General features: G+C 37.1%; 2 protein-coding genes across 2 annotated transcripts in view; both read left to right on the forward strand.

Moving 5' to 3' along the window:
• Positions 1–491: 491 nt before the first annotated feature.
• On the forward strand, positions 492–7,925 carry LOC124711169 (14-3-3 protein epsilon). The gene is made up of 6 exons (XM_047241093.1): positions 492–649; positions 1,763–1,962; positions 2,041–2,147; positions 2,253–2,390; positions 2,488–2,693; positions 6,060–7,925. Exons 1-6 carry the CDS (start codon positions 586–588, stop codon positions 6,113–6,115), a joined length of 771 nt encoding a protein of 256 aa, XP_047097049.1. The 5' UTR covers positions 492–585; the 3' UTR covers positions 6,116–7,925.
• Positions 7,926–8,743: 818 nt separating this feature from the next.
• The window catches only part of LOC124711432 (signal peptide peptidase-like 3), a 78,973-nt gene continuing 67,472 nt past the window's right edge, over positions 8,744–20,244 (forward strand). The window contains exons 1-3 of the mRNA XM_047241501.1: positions 8,744–8,936; positions 9,197–9,252; positions 9,427–9,504. Of these exons, the coding sequence (XP_047097457.1) occupies positions 9,227–9,252; positions 9,427–9,504 (104 nt within the window). The 5' untranslated portion in view covers positions 8,744–8,936; positions 9,197–9,226. The remainder of the gene's footprint in view (positions 8,937–9,196; positions 9,253–9,426; positions 9,505–20,244) is intronic.

The raw sequence follows: 20,244 nt of genomic DNA on the forward strand, positions 1-20,244 counted from the left end.
GAAGTACTAAAACCAAAGCTAATACCAGCAGCACATCTGGTTACGCCGAATCACAATGTGACACATCTGTAGAATATATTACCAGTTAGTAACATAATATAACATGGTACTCGAAATGGAGGTTTCGCCCTCCAATCGATTTACAAGCATCATGGTATGGAACGAGAAAAACATAGTTTCTAGCATTATTTTACATCTGTCGTGACCGGGATTTGAACCTAGGATATTGCGGTCAGATCACAATTCTCCCACATTTATGCGAGCTCGACTACTCTCAAAATTATTCCGTAACAGAATGTTTTAAATTTACATATACATATTTAATATTATTTCCATGATTTTAAACTTTATAATTACATAGATGTATTCTTTTAATTGACATGTATTTCGTAAATTTCAAACAAACTGGGACCTACAAAGTTCCTCATTTTCGTTCCCAAGCTTATGACGTAAATGGCGGAAGGACACATGGACGACACACCTTATTGACGAACTATTTTCAGTGTTGGCGGGCGCGGCCATCTTAGATATCTCTGTAATAGTGGTCGGTCCGCACATCGCGTTGTAAATCCTAGTACATCAACCATGTCGGAAAGAGATGATAACGTATACAAAGCCAAACTGGCGGAACAGGCTGAAAGATATGACGGTAAGTAAATAGCTTTTATTTTCCGCAGTATATATTATATTACATATGTATGTAAAGATGCCGACGGTACTTCGTGTGCTGAAGTTGCCACCGACCGAAGAGCATAGAGACCAACGGAAGCAGTTTGATATTAAACTGAAATATGTTTGTAATCCGATGGTTTACATTCATTTGAAACAAGAAGTAGGAATTTAGTTTTTCTACATCTCCGAGATACATAAATGAAGTGATCAGAGTGGGCAAGGCCCAGGGATCGATGCGTCATCACTCGAAGGAGATGGTATTGAAAATTTCGTATTGCAAGAGCATTGGTATCCATGAATTTAGTTACTTGCGCCGCAGTTGTAATTTCTATCGCCAAATAAAGATTTTAAGCATTACGATTGTAAGAAACTAATCTAGAAGTGCAGGTAGTTGCAGTAAGGTGCTTTCGGGGTTTTACTGCGTTTTAAAATTTACAAATTTTGGAACAACAAATCGGGCTAGTATTCTTCATTATATCAATACTTTTACGTGCCGGAATTGTTGGCTTCAATCAAATGGTACATCAGAAGCTTAATGACCTGCTTTCGGCACTAGCAGCGCGTGTGAAGATTGCGTGTGCGTCACTGAAGTTAACGTTTGCGGCTACACATGCTATAGTATTCGGAATATGTCTGTTAAAAAAATCAGTCTTAAGAAATCTGCTTCTATGGAGTTAATAGTTATAGTGAAAAGTGCTGAAAAAATTTCTCATACTGTATCTGACATGCGGAAGGTATGGTACGGCAAACAGTTTTGTTGCCATGGATACTGAGGTTACAATACTGTATTGTATTGATCTTCTACATCATTGCGGTTGCTTTCCTTAATTATTTCACCATAAATTGAAAACACAAGCCCGAAACAGACTTACATGCTATTTTCTTCTGAAAAAGGACTCGAAGAGCGGACTATGGTATCGAATGCACTTTCCTTCGCAACTAGCCACGGAAGTATTGTTTGTAATGGTTTACCAAGCATTACATTTTTTTTTTTCCTGGAAAAAATATACCCAATAAGGGAAATAGTTTGAGTCCTAGAAGCATTGTTTGCTGAACTGGATTTTTTTTTTAATCGCCATTCTTTTTGCAGAGATGGTGGAGGCCATGAAGAAAGTGGCATCACTAGACGTGGAGTTAACTGTTGAAGAACGAAATCTCCTGTCAGTCGCCTACAAGAATGTAATTGGGGCACGGCGTGCAAGCTGGAGGATAATAAGTTCTATTGAGCAGAAGGAGGAAAACAAAGGAGCAGAAGAAAAGCTTGAAATGATTAGAGGATATAGATCACAGGTTGGAAATTGTTATATGTAGTTTGAGTTGTGCTTTACGTTAAACCTTAACACTGTAATAATAGAACATTTGATTTAGGTGGAGAAAGAGTTAAAAGATATATGCTCTGATATCTTGGGAGTTTTGGATAAACATCTGATTCCCTGTGCATCCACAGGGGAGAGTAAAGTTTTCTACTACAAAATGTAAGTCAGTTTCTTAGCATCAGAGTCTTGAGCTTTGTGCTTAATACCTTTGTAGAGCACTGTGCCGTACATAATAATACACTAACCAACATTTGTTTTATGCAGGAAGGGAGATTACCATCGATATCTTGCAGAATTTGCCACGGGTAATGACAGGAAGGAAGCTGCCGAAAACTCCCTCGTTGCCTATAAGGCAGCCAGTGATATTGCAATGACAGAACTACCACCTACCCACCCTATTAGGTAAGATCAAAATCTTAGTATGTTAGAACTTGTTTGCGTGTAATTTTTCATGTGTGGAAATTTGTTTTCATTTTAATATATTTTCCAATTGTTTCAGGTTGGGCTTGGCACTGAATTTCTCTGTATTCTACTATGAGATTCTGAACTCGCCTGAAAGAGCCTGCAGGCTAGCAAAAGCCGCATTTGATGATGCGATTGCAGAGCTTGATACTCTTAGTGAAGAAAGCTACAAAGACTCAACACTAATCATGCAACTTCTGAGAGACAACCTGACGCTGTGGACATCTGACATGCAAGGCGACGGTACGCCACCTGAAGACAATCTGTTGGCAGCCTCCTGATTCCCAGGTCATTTCCCCACCTTTTCCCACTCCCTGCCATCAAATTCGTAACCAAAAGCAAACTGGTTTATTTGTAAGCAGATTCAGATTGCAGATATGGATGAAGGTTGTGGGTGGAAGTTGCAGCTTTTGGGGAATATTTTTGTTGAGTATTGGCAGAAATATTTTTTCATAACATATCAGGTAAAAATAAAGTCCCACAAGTAGAGGGGTCATTAGTTCATTAAGTTTTCTTTCTTCCATGTTGCCAGAAGGTACATAAGGAACCCTGGCTGCTTAATATTAAAGACAAATTGTTTTCCTTCATTTGTGTTTATTGGTGTTAGTATTCCATGGTATTGATAACAAAAAATTAATGCCAATAATTACCATTCAGTGAAGAGAAAAAAATTGTCTTTGATAGATGTTAACTATTTTCTGATAAGGTGGTCAGCTATTGTGGGGACGGTGAAATGAAATTTCGTGTCCACATTGGTGCAAATATACTGTAGCTTTCCGATTTGGATTCTTATCTTACCAAAAATGTTTTAAAGCAAGTTTCATTTCTTGAAGCAGGAAGGTCCATTATTTTTTCAGTCTGTCTTCCAAAAGTTAGTTCATCATGTGTACCACTGCCGGTGTGAAATATTGAACTCTATACTACTACCCAGAACTGTGCCATGAGCCATATTTCCAATTTATTTTCACTGATTTGAAGAGGTTTCCACCTAAGCTTTTGTTGACAAGTACTCACTTCATTACATATTACACAATTGGCCTAACAGGTCATTTTCGTGTGCAGTAGGTGTCAGTATATTGTAAAATTGTCTGATTACATAACAGGGCTTAGTTGATGAGTGAGCAAATGCATAATGTGCAAGCATCAAAATTAAAACCATAATGCACTCACATAATTTACATCTGCCATTTTACAATCTCTGAGTGGCTCAAAGACTTTTTAAGTAACAGAACCCAGGATGTTGTCCTTTGCGGCTAGAGCTATTCAGAAACAAGGATATTGTCAGAACTGCCCCAAGGAAGTGAGGTAGGACTGCTGTTACTTTCTACAAACATAAAATGATCTAGTGGACAGGCAGGGTGAGCTGCAGTGTGCAGCTGTTTTAAGATGATGCTGTGATATACCGGAAAGTTTTGCCATTGAGTCATTGTAGGATACCAGATGACTAGGACAAAATTTGTAGTTGGTGTGATGACTGGCAGCTTGTTGTGAATGTAGAAAAACTTAAGTTAATGCAGATAAGTAGGAAAACAAACCCATAGTGTTCAGATACAGGTAGTGTGCTGCTAGCCACGCACACACAGATTAAATATCTAGGTGTGATTTTGCAAAGTGATATGAAATGGAACAAGCATGGATGGCAAATGGTCGAATTCTGTTTATTGAGAGACTTTTAGGAAAGAGTGGTTCATTTTATGGAAATTGCATATAGTACATTAGTATGACCTATTCTTGAGTACTGTTAGCGAGGTCCGCCCCAGATGAGATTAAAATAAGACATTGGAGCAATTCAAAGACAGGATGCTAGACTTGGTACTGGTAGGTTTGAACAACAAGTGAATGTTATGGGGATGCTTCAGAAACTCAAATTGGAGTCCTTGGAGGCATTCTTTTTTAGGAACATTGTTGAGAAAATTTAGGACAGGCATTTGAAGCTGGCTGCTGAACAATTCTGCTGCCGCCAATGAACTTCTTGCATAAGGTCTACAGATACAAGAGCAATTGGGACTCTTTAGGAGTGCATATAGATGGTTGTGTTTCCAGTGTTCTACTTGCAAGTGGAACAGGAAAGGAAGTGGTATCTGGTACCTTCTGCCACACACCATAACAGTGGCTTGTGACGCATGTATGTAGGTGTATGGTAATTTTACAATGTAATGACACCTGCTGTGCTTAAAAATACCCGAAATTGAGTCAGCCATGCAATATGTAAAAAGTAAATTCTTGTCAACAACAGCTGAGGTGGAAATAAGTCTTTTAGCAGGTAAACGATTGTGGTTACTGTAAACGAAGAAATTGATTGAGGGCACACACGGTTGCAGAGTTTCTGCACAGTCAGTTTGTGTGTTGGTAAAATGGATGTCAGAAGGTGAACATTTGAATCCTGCTGAAACCACCTTTTATAACTATTGAGAATGCTACAAAAATAACCACCACCCCCTCTACAAATTGATATAACCTTAGATTGATCCTTTTCGTTAGTATTGTTGCAACTTGAAGTAACTTACAAAGTGATATTCATGGGGGGGGGGGGAGGGGGGGGGGTGTTGCGTTGAACCTTGTGGTTGTATGACTATTGTCACTTATTGCTTCCATTACATCTGCCAATGACTAGTGTATGTGTAAAATAATGAATTCATGGTAAACTCTGTCACCAAATAACTGGTTGGGTTAATAAGTTCAGCACTTGGGGAAGACAAGGATGTAGCAACTGCAGTAACACCATGCTGAATGAGACAAGGGATTTACTTTGTGGACATTGAGCTGTGAGTTAATGCAACAATATTGTTTTGCTAAAATGTAACTGGTTTCATCGTTATACATTCAGAAATGAAAATCCGGGAGCTTTTAATTTTTAATGTTCTGCCTTTCCTGTCCCTTTCCCTACCGTACACTGTCCTATAACTGAGTATGTTATCATAGTGTACTAACTTTCCAATTAAAACGTAGAGAATAGATTTTATGGTATTGTCTCGCAGTTCATAACTGATTATCTTGAGAATTTCTGTAAATATGTTCAGTTTTATTGAGTAGTAGGGCATTGTAATAGAAGAAATGACACTTGAAGACCATCTTAATGGAGAAAGTGATTATGTGGTTAAAAGAAAGCCATGTTTAGTAACCTTACTGCTCATTACTTCTAGTTATTTAGAGCCCTACTCAAAGACTTCACACAAATTTTGTAATGTTTGTTTAGTTTAAAATATATAGGGTAACCCAGAACTCTACAGACAAAACTGTCGAAGGTGGTAGTATGGATCAAAAGGAGGAAAAATGTCGAGTGTACATTGGCTCTAATGTGCATATCTTAAAATTTATGAGCACTTGTTAAACTTCACTACTCTAAATCATCTTTTCTACCAAATAACTGCTCCTAACTCTTAAGGTATGCAGTTTAGATCCCATGTTTACTCGCCTTTTTTTTCTTAGTTTTTGTCCATTCTTTTGTCATAGCACTTAGTGATGCCAAATGTTTGGAGAAAAAAAAATTGCTTAGAAAAAGGGGTGAGGGTGTGCACTAATATTTCCCTGACATTTTAACTGTGTATGATATTGACAAAAATTTGTTGTATTGGTATTTTTTTATAATTCTGCTTTTTTTCCCCCCAGGTGAAACAGAGCAGAAAGAACAACTGCAAGATGTAGAAGATCAGGATGTGTCGTAACTTTTGTGCCATAAATTCTTAATTACATCAAAGAAAAGTTTAAAAACATCTTAACTCTGAACATCTTCATCTTGTTTTTCTGTGGTCAAAACCAAAATCGAATGGCTAAGTGATAATGGACACATGGCAAAACTTAATGTAAACAGATGTTGTGTGGGGAGGTTGTAAGAATCAACTGCTCTACCGGAACGCCCAGCAAATCAAGACGGAGGGTGGGGATGAAGATGAAGAGTAGTCATATGACAAATCTCACTGCTATAATTTTGCAACTAATACACTGTTACAGAAGAGAATACGACTTTTTTCTATGTCTGTGCGGCAGAAATCATATTTAGAATCGAGCCATTGCTATGTATAACATTTATCTGTATCACAGTATTAATAGGCATGTAAAAAGTAATTTAAAACTAAGAATGTGGAATGGTTTTGTATACAAAATTCCTTTCAGGGTATACTTATCAGTGGTGCCTCATTTATAGTTAGGAGAGGCAACTCCAGCAAACAGTGTTCCACCTTCTTAGTGTCGTCTTCATAGCTCATTGCCAGTGCAGGTTTGTTTTGTATTCAATTCCTAGTTATCATTCCAAAAGATTTGCATTTTGTTTGTATTGAGAGTATTAAAGTAATGGCCTCTGTTTTACATTTACCCTGTGTATTAGACAGAAAGTGTGTATTAATGTAATTATTTATTGGTACTTAACGCCTACTTTTTTCCAGCCACGAATCCCATAATAGTAGTTAGTGGGACGGTAGCGTAGACTGATCTTGTCCTTAACACTTTCTCCTCATCCTTGCCCCAACCTGGCACATCCTGTTCAATGAAAGCTGAAACCATTTGCAGTTGGTCCTTGGCTTGTTCTATAAAGGATATCTTCTGAAATGGGTGTGACTGCCTGATAGCAATACAAGAAGCAGAAAGATTTTCTTCTTAAACTTTGTATTTAACATGCTATATGTAGTACACCTACTAGATAAAGCTATGGAAATGCAATGAAAAAAATAAACGGAACTGATTTAATCCCTTGTGCTGTAGAGTTGTGATATTTTTTGTCACCCTGATGGAAGCTCCTGTAGTATCAGCATTTGTGATTTGTACTGAGGCTTCCTACCTACATCACAGTCTTCCTTCAGGGTGATGCTTACTGCCGAAGGTAGCTGTAAGTCATATGAGTGCCACGGTGGGCAGTGATAAACATCTGTATGCTGTAACAGTAGTGTTCATTTTGTGTTGGTGTCTTCAGTTTTGAGTTGGCTCATGTACTTCAAGAAGTGGTGTTCAGCATTTCATGCTAAACTGTCAGATTTCTGTTTGTCATGAGTGTGACATGTATTTAAGTGTGCAGATTTTTTGCCTTGTCTGTTTAATCTTAGTTACAAAATTGTGTGTATGCATCTGAAAGAAAGTGGAGAGAGTTTGTGTAGTGCTTCTGTACAAGTATTTTTGCTTTGATTTACTTAATTTAAAAATGCCATAATTTTTTATTGTGGTCCATATTGACTTTAAATTTGTTGATTTTGACCCAGCTGAATGCCACTGCTGTGAGGTAACTGTAACACTGCTTTGGACTTGCAAACAGTGCATTGGAAAATTTGTGTCCTGCAATGAAACACGAGTAAAATACCTGTTGTTTCATAGCCATTGTACTTGCACATTATTATTTTGGCTTTATTTAATGTACAAAACTGTTAAAAGTGCATTTTTATCTGTTATAAATATGAATATTTTTCCGTGGAAGCAATTGTCTTGAATGTTATTTAAAAGCTACATTTGTATTTGTCTAGTTTATACAAATATATTCATTCTAGTGAACGTGTGTCTCTTGAATAATCCATCCATACCAAAACCTTTCAAATAATTTATTTTGAAGCACCTAGTTTTGTTTTCCCACATTTCTGAAAGGCTATGAAGAAAAATGAGATGGTACTTAACAAGGTGGTAGTGCATTTATAGCTACATCTGTGCTATAGTATAGCTTTTCCCTAAAAAAGCGTAGTAAATTGCATTTTCAATAAAAACAAAACTTATTGACATCAGTTAAATGGAGATTAAAAGCCTTGAAAGGAGAATCAACTGAAGTGTTATGGTATATTTTGTGGAGACATTACCAAGCAATCAACGTCGTGTCAATGCCATACTGATATATTTCCTTACATTGACAATGTACCCATCCGACATAAAAGAATGCCCCACAGTAAGTATGGAAACGTTTTATAGCGGAGAAAGCTTGCTTGAAGAAAAGTGTACATGAAAATATATTTTCTTGCGAAATTAAACTTTTACGGTTGTCGCAATTTACAAAGACAGCAGAAGTCAGCCCAAACACTGATTTGAAGTTGTTATATTACGAAGTGTTTATCACAGCCGACAGTGATAAATACACTTACGATCCATGCCTATAAGCGAAATAATACGTCTACAAGGGCCCCATTAACCTATGGCTGTGACATACTTTCAAAACAAAGGACATGCGCCAATGCGCATCAATATCTCCAAAGAAATTTCATTACATGTAACGACTAAAAAGCAACTGAAGTACGCAATTTTCCGTAGTGCAGCATTCCAGAGCCTACTCTTTATCTCACATACGCTTCTATGTACGAAAATACAGGTGCTGTATGATTTTCTCCCAGCTGATCACGTGACAATGTTTACCAAGATGGCAGACCGTTAGTTGAATGCCTGAGGCTCATCAGTAACAGATAGAATGACTATTGTAACGAAGTGGTAGCTCCATAAGTTAGTTTTAATGGCTTTTGAGAAACAGCTGTTTCGGACGCGGTTTTGTAGTAGAGGAATTTCTGGGATGGTTCGATTTATGAGGTACGTAAAGGGCTGTTACTTTCATCTTACGCTTTCTCGCAACTGAAATGGAACAAAAGACCTGCCCTAGTGGTATAAAAATTAGATTTTTGTTTACGTCAATACTGAAGTCTCAGCACCGGTGACATACATATCTGTGTCACATGTTTCTTGTGCTTCCTGCAATTCCCACTGTAATTTCCACGACGATGCATATTAAATTATAGTGTTCCAACTGACAGCTGTTTGTCCATAACATTAACGAAAACGAAACTTTACAGGTGCTAGCAAAGCCGCAGGCGGGCCTTGCGATGGCCACCCCGGCCGATTATCAGTGGTAAGAAATGCAAATCATTCAGTTACTTTAATATCTTACCCAGTTACAGAACAGCTTCGTGTTTTGTTTTTAGTCCTTCAAGGATGTCAACATAATATTTTTTCACATGCTGCTCTGTGTTGTGTACAATGAAAAGGGTCGACATTATTACACTTTTTCTCCTCACTTTCGTAGGGCATATTCCATAATGGATTCGTCGAGAGTTTCGACGTTCCTTATATCAATCCTGCTCATCGTCTACGGAAGCTTCAGGTGAGTGATGAATGAGTTTTCCGTTTCATTTAGTTGCTAGTTTTGTAGTATCTCATAAATTAAGAAAGATTATGCTTTCCAGTCTCCTGTTCTTGGTACAAATTTTCTGTCGTCGCACCAAAACTGCATGGTTTTTCTTTAAAAAAGTAGCCGTGTGCATAAAGCAGAATGTTGTCAATGTAGCGTGGATTAATACGAGAGTGATACTTTCGTGTTTGTGGTAACAACTAGCATTGCATTTGGTCATGGAGTTTTCAGTTAATTGATGTGGAATAAAATTGTGGAATTCCACCATGACATAGGTGAAAGAACTACTATTATACTGACAACGCTTATTATGTTCTGTTGTAGTCTTGTTTGTTTGCAAATCATTAGGTCCTATCTGCCGTAAATCTTAATCTCTTGAATCATCACAAAATAATGTAATGTAACTATAGTTGACAGTTCACATTCATACATTTGTTTGCACAATTATTTGATGTGCAAGTGGAGAGTAGCTCATGGAACTCAGTATATACAATTTGCAAATCTCAATAACTTGACTTGGTAGGAGGCACTTGTGGATTGTGGCATTCATTCTGCAGACATTTATAAAGCATGTGTTGACATGCTGATGGTTTATTATAATAAAGATCAGTCACTGCCGTTGCAGCCTGAATAGGCAAGGCTTGAAAATATAACCAGTAAGGTTTGGAACTAGTCCTAATATAAATGCAGCTGTTGACTGAAACATCAGTTAACACTCTACGAACTTTGCTTTTTAGTTCCTAGTGGAAAGAGCATTAAATATAGAGGGAACATACATTTCAGGCTTTGCAACTAATCAATCTGGTACGATAACCATTATATCCCTTCTCATCCAGTCTGGTAAGTCTCCCCTGACCTGGGATTCTGGATATCTTTTATGAACTCTACTCCATTTCCTAAACCTCTCCAGTACTTTTCCTTCACTCCTCTTGCGTCCCCTTCAACCCTCCTGGCAGGACGAGGAGGAGTCACTGGCTCCAATTATATTGTCAAAAATTGATTATTTTCATTGATACATAACCATTATATGGAATTCATATCAATTAGCTTCACCTACTCACTACCTAACTGTCGTCTTCAACTTTACCTAGACCTCAGGCTATGCCTTGGATCAGTCTGCTGTCACAGCCAACATTCGGGTGTGAAACACTATCACACTCAAACCTTAATTTGATGTTGATTCACAAGATTAAGACCAAGGTACCTAATGATTGAAAATTAAACGCACTGATAACTGTAAGTACAAGCATGACTCTCAGAAAATAAAAACTGGGAAAGAATATAATTAGTAGTATTCACATTTGATTTGTAGATGAAAATGTTACTTACTTTCATTAATAGTATAATATTCTTAAGTAGTTCAAGAAGACTCAATGAGTATGGATAGTAAGCTGCAAGAAAGCAAATGTTGACTTTCCCTGTACCTTTAAAATCTTCTCAAGCTTGCATCTGGGCACTGCACTGAAATTCCATGAAATTTTCATGATTTTTGCTCCTATCATCTTCAGATGACGATGAGGAAGAAGAGAGTGATATTCATCAAAATGAATTTTGATATAGCTCTGTGGGTGGAAGCCCAAGACTTCATAAACAGTAAGAATAATATTCAGAGTTAGTAGCCAAACATCATCCAGAGACCAGTTAGAAGATTTGTTTGTATCAGTTGGTTCAGTTACTCTTTCAAGACATTTATGTGTATCAGAAACAGGCAAAACTTTTCAGATTAACTGTGATATACATCGTCTTAAAATGAGCAGAAAAATAATTACTGTTTAATAGTCTTTGCATCATGCTGCATGATTTGGAGCTTTCTTCAGTACCAAGGTTCAAAGCTTTTAAATTGGTGACTCACTGACATGAAACAGGAAATTTTTATATTGCTAGAAATTTACTTTAAACAAATTCATCACTCTATCTATAACTGATCTAGATCGGGACATATTGAGATATTAGGGCTGTAAATTGGTAATATAAGTCAAGAGTTGTATATCAGAAAGAGTTTCCATTCCTATAGCAAATATGTTCCTTCAGTTTACATACAGGGTGCATCCGAAAAGTTTGTTGAATGGTCTCAGAAAATCAAGGAAACAAGAGTTACAAAGAAAATACCTTTACTGGCCTTCAAAGTAATCACCATTAGCTACAGGCACTATGCGTATCACTTCAGGCCGGGGAGTTACCTTCATAGTCTTGGATGTTATTGAATTTAGCATATGTTATAATTCGGGAGTAGGTAAGAAATGTGATGTTTTTTTTTTTATTTAAAAAAAAAAAAAATCCTGCCTTGAGATAGAGGCCTCCAAAGATGACACTGCAAACACCATTTTGCAGATGTGAATCTTGGAATTTTTTTTAAAATGCTGTATCTCTGTAACTGTTATAGATATTTTGTTATTTTTTTATTTACAAGATAATTGCATTATAATTACAATGGTGTCCTCCGTATGGACATATCTGTCGAAGTTCTTTTACTGTTGCTTTTTGAATTTTTTTATAATTTACAGAATTTTTTTTTCTTTCAAAAATGCCGATCCAGAAAAGTTCAATTTTTTTCTTTTAATTAGTAACATGTAGTACTATATTCCCTGTAAGGGAGAGCTTCCACTGTTAAGTTGGGCTAGTTTTATTTTTAAAACATTTTTTTAGCTTTCAAGGGTAGCCTAATGTATGTCTTCACTGAAGTAGTTTCTTACTAATTTCTTTGTTACAATGTTTGTTTCTGTTGTCTTTGTTGCGGTATTTTCTATCACTTTCTTTGTTGCGGTTATTTCTTAACACTTTCTTTGTTGCTGTTATTTCTTTTCACTTTCATTGTTGCTGTGATTTCTTTTCACTTTCATTGTTGCAGTTATTTCTTACACTTTGTTGTATTTTCTTGTCAGTTTCTTTGTCGTTGTTCATTGCAGGTTTCTGTATTGTAGTTGTTCAGTTATAATTTGCTTACTGAAGAGGCTTCTAAGACATCTGAGACCATTCCGCAAGTTCTGTGTTTTCATGAGGAATTTGCCAGTTGACACAGTTGCAGTGTGTTTTGTGAAAAGGACTGTTTGAATTGTCTTCTGACAGGGGCACAGGAGAGTGACATGTGCTGACTATTTGGATATCTGTAAAAGAGTGATATGTAAGACAAACAAAAAAACAGACTTTGTTCAGGTTGGGAATAAGTGTTCTCATTTGAAGACTCTGTTTCAAAGTGAAGATGTTTCCAGTGACGACTTCATGTGTTCTAAATGTTTTGACCGAATAACAGTATATGAACAAGGCGAAGCCTCCCATGGTGCAGATTTTGCATCAATAGAGGAAGAATGAAATGCCCTGAATCAGTCGACTACAGAGGTAGGTGTTAGTCACAAGCTCTATGCATCAAGAAAGTGCAGAGAAATTACTAAAGCTATGGAGGAATACACTAGAGTGAAACTGACCACACTCTTCATAATAGACATTCCATCATCAGAAGAAAACGAATCAAAGTACTCCTGCACCTCTTGCCAGGAATTTTTCAAAAATATCAATTCAGCTCGTGCATCCTACAGTGAAATGGTGCAAGTTTCAACTATTATTCCAGAGACATTTTCAAAGATAACAATTCAGTATCAAAGTAGGCCTATACGGTAGACAAATCAAGAAATGTGAGGTCTGTAAATGGGGTCTTTGGAGGACCAGATCCCTACTATGGTCATTCAGTAGAAGCAGCTCAAGTTCAGATAGTGCAGTCATTTTATCTGGAAGATAATGGGACTGTTCTCCCCAGAGTGCTAACAGAAAAGACGAAGAAGAAGAGAGTGATATTCATCTAAATGAATTTTGATGCAGCTCTCTTTGAAGGTCAAAAAGTTGTGAGGGGAAATACGGAAGCCTCCGATCCCGCCCGTCTGCTTTGACCCATGACGTCACAAATATGGCGAAAACGACCATAAACTACGATTCCAGTATGACGCATATAAAGTCGTTACGTACACATTATGAGGACGAAAATCATCGAAAAACAAACACACAAATATAAACAAATTTAGACACCCACCCCCATACAAAACCACACAAAAAGACGAAAAAAAACAGTCATCATAAAACTTCCCAAATACCACTAAACACAATATCATCTGGAACCGGACACTTCCCTTGATCTACATAGCACAACAGCAGCTCCCGATCCCATAAATTAGGATCAAATACTTCCCTTGGCCTATATAGCTCAGAAACATCTCCCGATACCAACATACACAGGCACACATTGGGATCGAACACTTCCCTTGACCTGCGCACTGTTAATTTCATCCGTTATATCCATTTCTAAACAAAAACAACAACCGATTAATTTTACTAATATTACCACACGACGTACAGCGAACAACACTAAATTAACCTTCACACAAAATCGTTAACTCACTGAAACGAATTCCACTACAAACACAGCCGACACTCTAACAATTCTGGATAATGAGCAGCGCCGTCATGATGTCACACACGACAACACCCTTATGTCACGGGTCAAAGCCGACTCGTGGGATCGGACGCTTCTGTCGACCCGTTGTGAGAGTGAAGAGTTACATGACTCACAATATTAAAGAAACTTTTGTAATTTATAAGAGCAACTATACAACTTCTCATATTGGAAGATAAAAATTTTATGCACTACAACCTAGTGGGTAGTGCCACACCCACCTGTTTATGAGTGTACTGCGATAATTTTGAACTTTATGTGGTAACTTTGAGGAACTTACTGGAGCACGTGACATATGACACCTTGTTTGGGCGTGTGAAGTCATTAGTAGTCTGTGATGTAAAATGAGAGACTTGTTTGTTTCAAGAATGTGGTGACTGTCTTGGAAAGGGAGGACTGTCTTTACAGACACTTGCCCTGGAAGGTGTAGCAGATAACTCTGCAGAAATTGCATATTCTACATGGGAGGAAAATAAACTAATCAAAAAAACTATTGCCTTTGATAGTTTCATTGATGAACTTGGTAAATGGTCAGTGAAAGCAATAACGCACCAGCATCTGAAGAAATCGCAACAATACCACATTGTAAAAGTTAAAGGGTTTGTACAGGCTGAAGAACTATGTTTAGTGCTTCACTGTGATTTTGCTGAGAACTGGTATGTAATTCTCCCACACCAAGTACAAGGGTATCATTGGAGTGATTACAAGGTTTCAATTTTTGCAGGAGTGACATATTTTCAAAACAAGACCACAGGTGTTGCAGTTATGAGTGATGACACAGGACATGACTCAGCACATCTTTTGCTAGCAATGCACAAAGTTCTTCAACTGCAAACAGGGGCGGAGAAGATCATAATCATTTCTGATTGTGCTTCTAGTCATTTTAAAAAATTGTTGCCAGCTGTTTGAATTGAGTAAGTTGCTTGTGCCAATTGACTGAGTATACAGTGCTACTGGTCACGGGAAGGGGTCTTGTGGTGGTTTAGGAGGCCCACTGAAGCACCATGCTACAAAACATAATCTTTCCAGACCAAATACAGCTGCAATTCAGAATGCTGGGGATTTTACAAGAGTCATGTAATCCATGATATTTTACACATCCACAGCCCTCAATTGTTTGTCCAAAGAGAAAATCGAAGATTTCTGTGATCAGAAAAAAGAAAAATGGTCCAAACAAACTACTCCTGTGAAAGGAATTCAGAAGACATTTATAGACTCAAAGTGATGGGCGAACTCATATTGCACGCACTTTAAAGAGCAACAAAGAAGAAATTTTATTTGTTCGGCCAACATCTCGGAAACAGCAGCATAACATTCAGATTCACAACCTGAGAAGAGGGGTGCTTGTGGCGTGTGTGTATGACTGGGGCTGGTGGATTGCAGAGATTATAGATACCAGTTACGAGTCAAATGAAATTGTAAAGAATTTTATGCTACCACATGGACCAGCAGCTGGATGTAGGTTTCCAGCTGAAGGACAGCAACAACGCCATCAGTGCTCACTTCCTGTTCACAATATTTTGAAGACTGTAAGTGCTCCACTTCCTATTGGTTCAACAGGAAAGCATCACACTATATACTGAAGCAGTGGAACACATTTTTATTTCATTTACTGGCTAATTTCAGTACAAACCAGAGTGCATAGAAGTTGTATAAGTTGAAATCTTTTAAGTCTTTGGACCTTTCACGTACATTTTGTAACGATTTAAAATGCTTGAAAAATGAGTCTCTTACTCATATTTCAAAACTAAAATTATGTTAAATAAGGTTTTGTTTTGTTTTTTATGAGATATATTTTTATGTGATACTAAAAAAGGTTTTATGTATGGCAAAAATTTCAGTTGTTTATAAAACCTGTTCAAACTAAAAGTGGAATCTCTCCTTTTCAGGGAATGTAGAACTAAATAGTGCTAATAAACAGAAAAAAAATCAAAATTTTATGGATTGGCATTTTTGAAAAAAAAATCCATAAATTATAAATAATTTCAGAATACTGTAGTAAAAAAACGTTGACAGATAAATCCAAATGGAGGATTTCTTTGTAATCATAAAGCAATTCTCTTTCAAATAAAAAAATCAAAATATGTAGAACTGTTCCAAAGACACGGCATTTTAAAATTTTTTCCAACATTCACATCTTCAAAATGGTATGTGCAGTGTCATTGTTGGAGGGCTGTATCTCGGAGCAGAAATTTTTTTGGAGAAAGCAAAAAAATGTGTTGCTCACTTAGTCCTTCATTTTAACATTGCTAAGTTCAATAACATCCGAGACTATGAAGGTAAGATTTTTTCCTAGCCTGCCTGAATTGGTATGGGCTGTGCCTACAACGCACTTCTGACAATGATTGTGAAGTTGTGGAACCTGTAGGCAAATACGTCCTTTGAAATCACTCAAAACGCCATATTCATCCATTGGTAGATATCCATGTCTTGTTGCTGAACTGCCTCATTCAAAGAAGCTGACTTCAACATCCTCCATATTCTCCAGTTTCAGCTACAGCTGACCTTCTTCTTCTTCTTCTTCTTCTTCTTCTTCTTCTGCCCCTCCGGCTTAAATTAGCCCTGAGAGGCTTTAGCTTCACAGGCATTGTGTGTGACGATTGTGCTTGGAGCAATTCCACAAGAAGCATTTGCTGATAGTTTCCAACTGCTTTACAACCAGTGTCAGAAGTGTGTTGTGGCTAATGGGGATTACTTTGAAGACCAGTAGAGATATTTTGTTTGTCAGTCTTGTTTCCTTTATTTAGTGAGACCATTCGCCAAACTTCTCAGGTGTACCTTATGTTTGAAAAGCAGAGCTACAGCTTTGTCTTCATTTCTTTCCTGTAATTTAAAACTAGGATTGGTCAGAAAACTAATTTTTAACCATTTTAAGTGCAGTCAACTGGGACAGCATTGGCATGTGGAACAAAAGGTTACCCAGGATCTGAGTAATTCATATTAATTTTGCAGGGAATAGTAAATAGTTTTGAGATTCCATGACAGACTGTTCTTGATTTTCTACTTGTCAGCACCCAACTAATGCTCTGCCTTTATTCAGCAAATTGAGACATTTGTTTGTGTATCATTTGTAATGCAAGTTCAGTTTGTGAAGATGTCCCTCTTTCTCGCTTGAGGTGGGATCTGTTGTTGCATGTCGTTGGACAAGTTTTGCCAGTATTTGAAAATATCTTGTGCTCTGTCAGGTTCCTAAACTAACCAGTAGAGGTGCCAGTGTTTCAATTGCACGCAGAGGATCTTTGATGATGGCTATTTTGCAGATTTTCACCATTGTCATATTTATAGGTCATAATAGGTGTTTTTGTCTATTTTGGAGGGCATGAGTTTGTAGTAGTTGCTCATACATTCACGTCTGAGTAAAAACTACTTGTTTTGCTTCATAGAGTATGCAGTTGTATTTCAGGATCATTTTAGCTGTAAATATTGTTTTTCATTTTGGTTTAATTGTATTGCATGGAAATTCGACACCAGGAATCTTCCTGAAATCGGGGCAACTGTGCCAGTCTAAAATTGCGCATTTTCCCCTACATTTTCCGTACTTGTTTTCAGCTCATGCGTGTTTAGATTTGTTTTACATGTTGTCAAAATGCAAACATATACTAGGACCAGGTTGGGAGGCTGCATATATGAAAACGGCGACAATATTACTCTACAACTTGCTTTGTGTACAGTGGTAAGTGGGGAAATGAGCAGAGGAAAAGCAGCAGAAACATGTAATATTCAGATCAGAATTATTTGAAATAAAGTAAAATGCCATCATTCAACAATACAGAAGTGCATAGGTTGAATAATGATGTAGTAGTAGTCCTTGTTTCTTCTATAAAGCTGTAGAATTAAAAATTTCAAATCTTCGAACAACTGCTTGTGGGAACAGTTTTTACTTCCAAAATCTGCAATGTGCAAGACATTATGGATGTAACTGATTCTCCCTGCAGTGAAATCTTGAGAAAATTAGCCTTCTCTAACAAATCTTTCAGGATTTATTTCTTTTAACCCAAAGTGTGTGGATTTAAAGTTGTCTGTGTAATGTGTTGAATATTTATCTGTGCCTATCTTTCCAAAAAAGGGTTTTCATAATTTAAAGTACCATTTCTATTGAATTTTTTTAGTGATCCCGTTTATTTCAACACAGCTGACAAATTTCCAGGACTACTTCAACATCACTGCGTTTTATCTTTTTAACACACAAACTTTTTTTTTTAATTCGCCAGTTTCCAAAAATTATGAAACTAGAGATGAAGGCTAATGATTTTTATGCACTTTCGTACACAGCGCTTCAAATAAAGGAAAAATGTGGCAAAGTTGCCCCTGTTGATAGTATATGTTGATTGGACTCTTGACTAATTAACATATTAAATGTGGATTGAATTGAAATTGATCATTGAACTGTAATTGTTGGGAAATAAATCTCCAGCTGAAATGAAGAAAGTCTTGCTTCCTTCACCTTAAGTTCATTTGACAGATAACATCTATTTTTGGACTAAACTCTGCTGTGTTAGGTGTAGTAATTCCTCTGTTTCTATTTGTCTCTATATAACTGAATACAAATTTTAAAAAATTATCCTCTTGTTTCAGTAGTGCCATTCTGATCATTTGTTTTAGGCCGCTAAAACAAATTGTCATTCCTTCATATTTATACAGCAAATATAATTTGCCAAGTCTTTCCTAATGTTTGTTGACTACAAATGAAGCTGGGAAGACTACATAAGCAGGTTGTGGAGCCAAAAAACAAACAAGGCAAAAATATCAACAAAATATGGAACTGATATTAAAATGTGGCTTAGGAATGGAATGTAGAAGCACAGTTACTTAGTTCCATGCTTCATGGATAATTTGTATGATAAATTGTACTGATGTGGAACAAGTCATTTCACACTCAAGTAAAAAATTAATTTGGAAATACAGCTGCATGCTGACCATTTTGTTAAACATACACATTTGATTTAGTACTGCATGTTCCCAACCTTTTTGAATTACAATAACAGAAGATATTCTAAAAAATAGGAGTTATCAGGGAGAAAGGTTTCCAGTTTTCCAGATTTTACTTTGCTGTCAGTCAGACATTTTATATTACTGGATAAGTGATAAAAATTTTAGTTGCATTATTGTGCACTCCTTGTTGTGCCAAAGCCAACCTCAATGTGGAATAATGAGTGCCATTTTTCCTTGTGGTATTGTAATTGTGTACAGAATTGTTCCTTTTGAACTGTAAATGATTACTTGCAACACATTTCATGAGGGAATAAATATACTGTTAAGCAGTAGTCAGAATGCCCAACTCCTTAAACAGATGTCTACAAGAAAACTGTCTGTGAGCACCACGTATTATTCTTACAGTACTTTTTGAGCAGTGGAGACTTTCTTTTTTAAGGCATGTGTCCACTAGCACGTTAACTTCTGCAAGTAACTTCTTCAAGCACTTGCTGAGGTGTTTACATTAGAACAAAAATTTGTGCACATTTACTTCTGCAAGTCACTTGGGCAAGTTAATTTCAGCAACTTGCTGCAAGTACTTGCAGAAATGTTTCAGCTAGAGATGCATCATGAGATTGGCAAGTGGATGTTTACAGTATCATGCTAAAAGCCAGGCCAGAAACCATTGTTGTTGCATTATTATGAGGGATTTTCAGTAAGTGATGCAAAATTTATTTTTGGCCAATTTCAGTTGAAAAAATGCGGAATTTGTTGTGAAACGTAGTGGAATATTCCCGCTTCAGCACCTATTGTTTCACGAAGTTCGATAGGTGGCAGTGCTATATGCAGCTTTCAAAATGGCGTGTGCATCGTAGGTGCATTCCAAGTAGAGGGCTTTTATTAAGTTCCTTTTGCTGAAGAACAGACTCATAGGCTCTAGCAGAATGTCTACAGAAACCTGGCAGTGAACAAAACCACAGCGTCAGACAAGTCTGCGCACATGAGAGGAACTCGCAAGACTTTATTGGACTGTGCTGCATCCACCCTACAGCCTGAATCACAGATCTTCCGGCTTCCATCTATTTGGCCCACTGAAGGATGCACTGCACAGGAAGCAGTATGTCTATGATGGGGAGGTTATTGATGCAGCAAGACATTGGCTCCAAAGTGAACCACTACAGTGGTACGTTGTGGGCATTCGGGCCCTCTCAGTAAGGTGGTGTAAAGCCATCACAATGAATGGAGATTATGTTGAAAAATAAGGCTTTGTAACCAAAAGAGTAGGGAATAATCTGCTGTATTGGAATCCTGACTAAAATCAACCTGATTTCAGAAAAAAAGTGTTGCATTACTTATTG

This window comes from Schistocerca piceifrons, chromosome 8, assembly GCF_021461385.2.
Source record: "Schistocerca piceifrons isolate TAMUIC-IGC-003096 chromosome 8, iqSchPice1.1, whole genome shotgun sequence".
Classification (NCBI taxonomy): domain Eukaryota; kingdom Metazoa; phylum Arthropoda; class Insecta; order Orthoptera; family Acrididae; genus Schistocerca; species Schistocerca piceifrons.

What these genes read in the sequence shown, in the direction of transcription:
- LOC124711169 (XM_047241093.1), top strand. Translation starts at nt 586, where the DNA reads ATGTCGGAAAGAGATGATAACGTATACAAAGCCAAACTGGCGGAACAG. An exon ending in TTAGAGGATATAGATCACAG is followed by an intron (nt 1,963 to 2,040) that starts GTTGGAAATTGT and finishes CATTTGATTTAG; the next exon opens with GTGGAGAAAGAGTTAAAAGA. An exon ending in ATCTGACATGCAAGGCGACG is followed by an intron (nt 2,694 to 6,059) that starts GTACGCCACCTG and finishes TTTTCCCCCCAG; the next exon opens with GTGAAACAGAGCAGAAAGAA.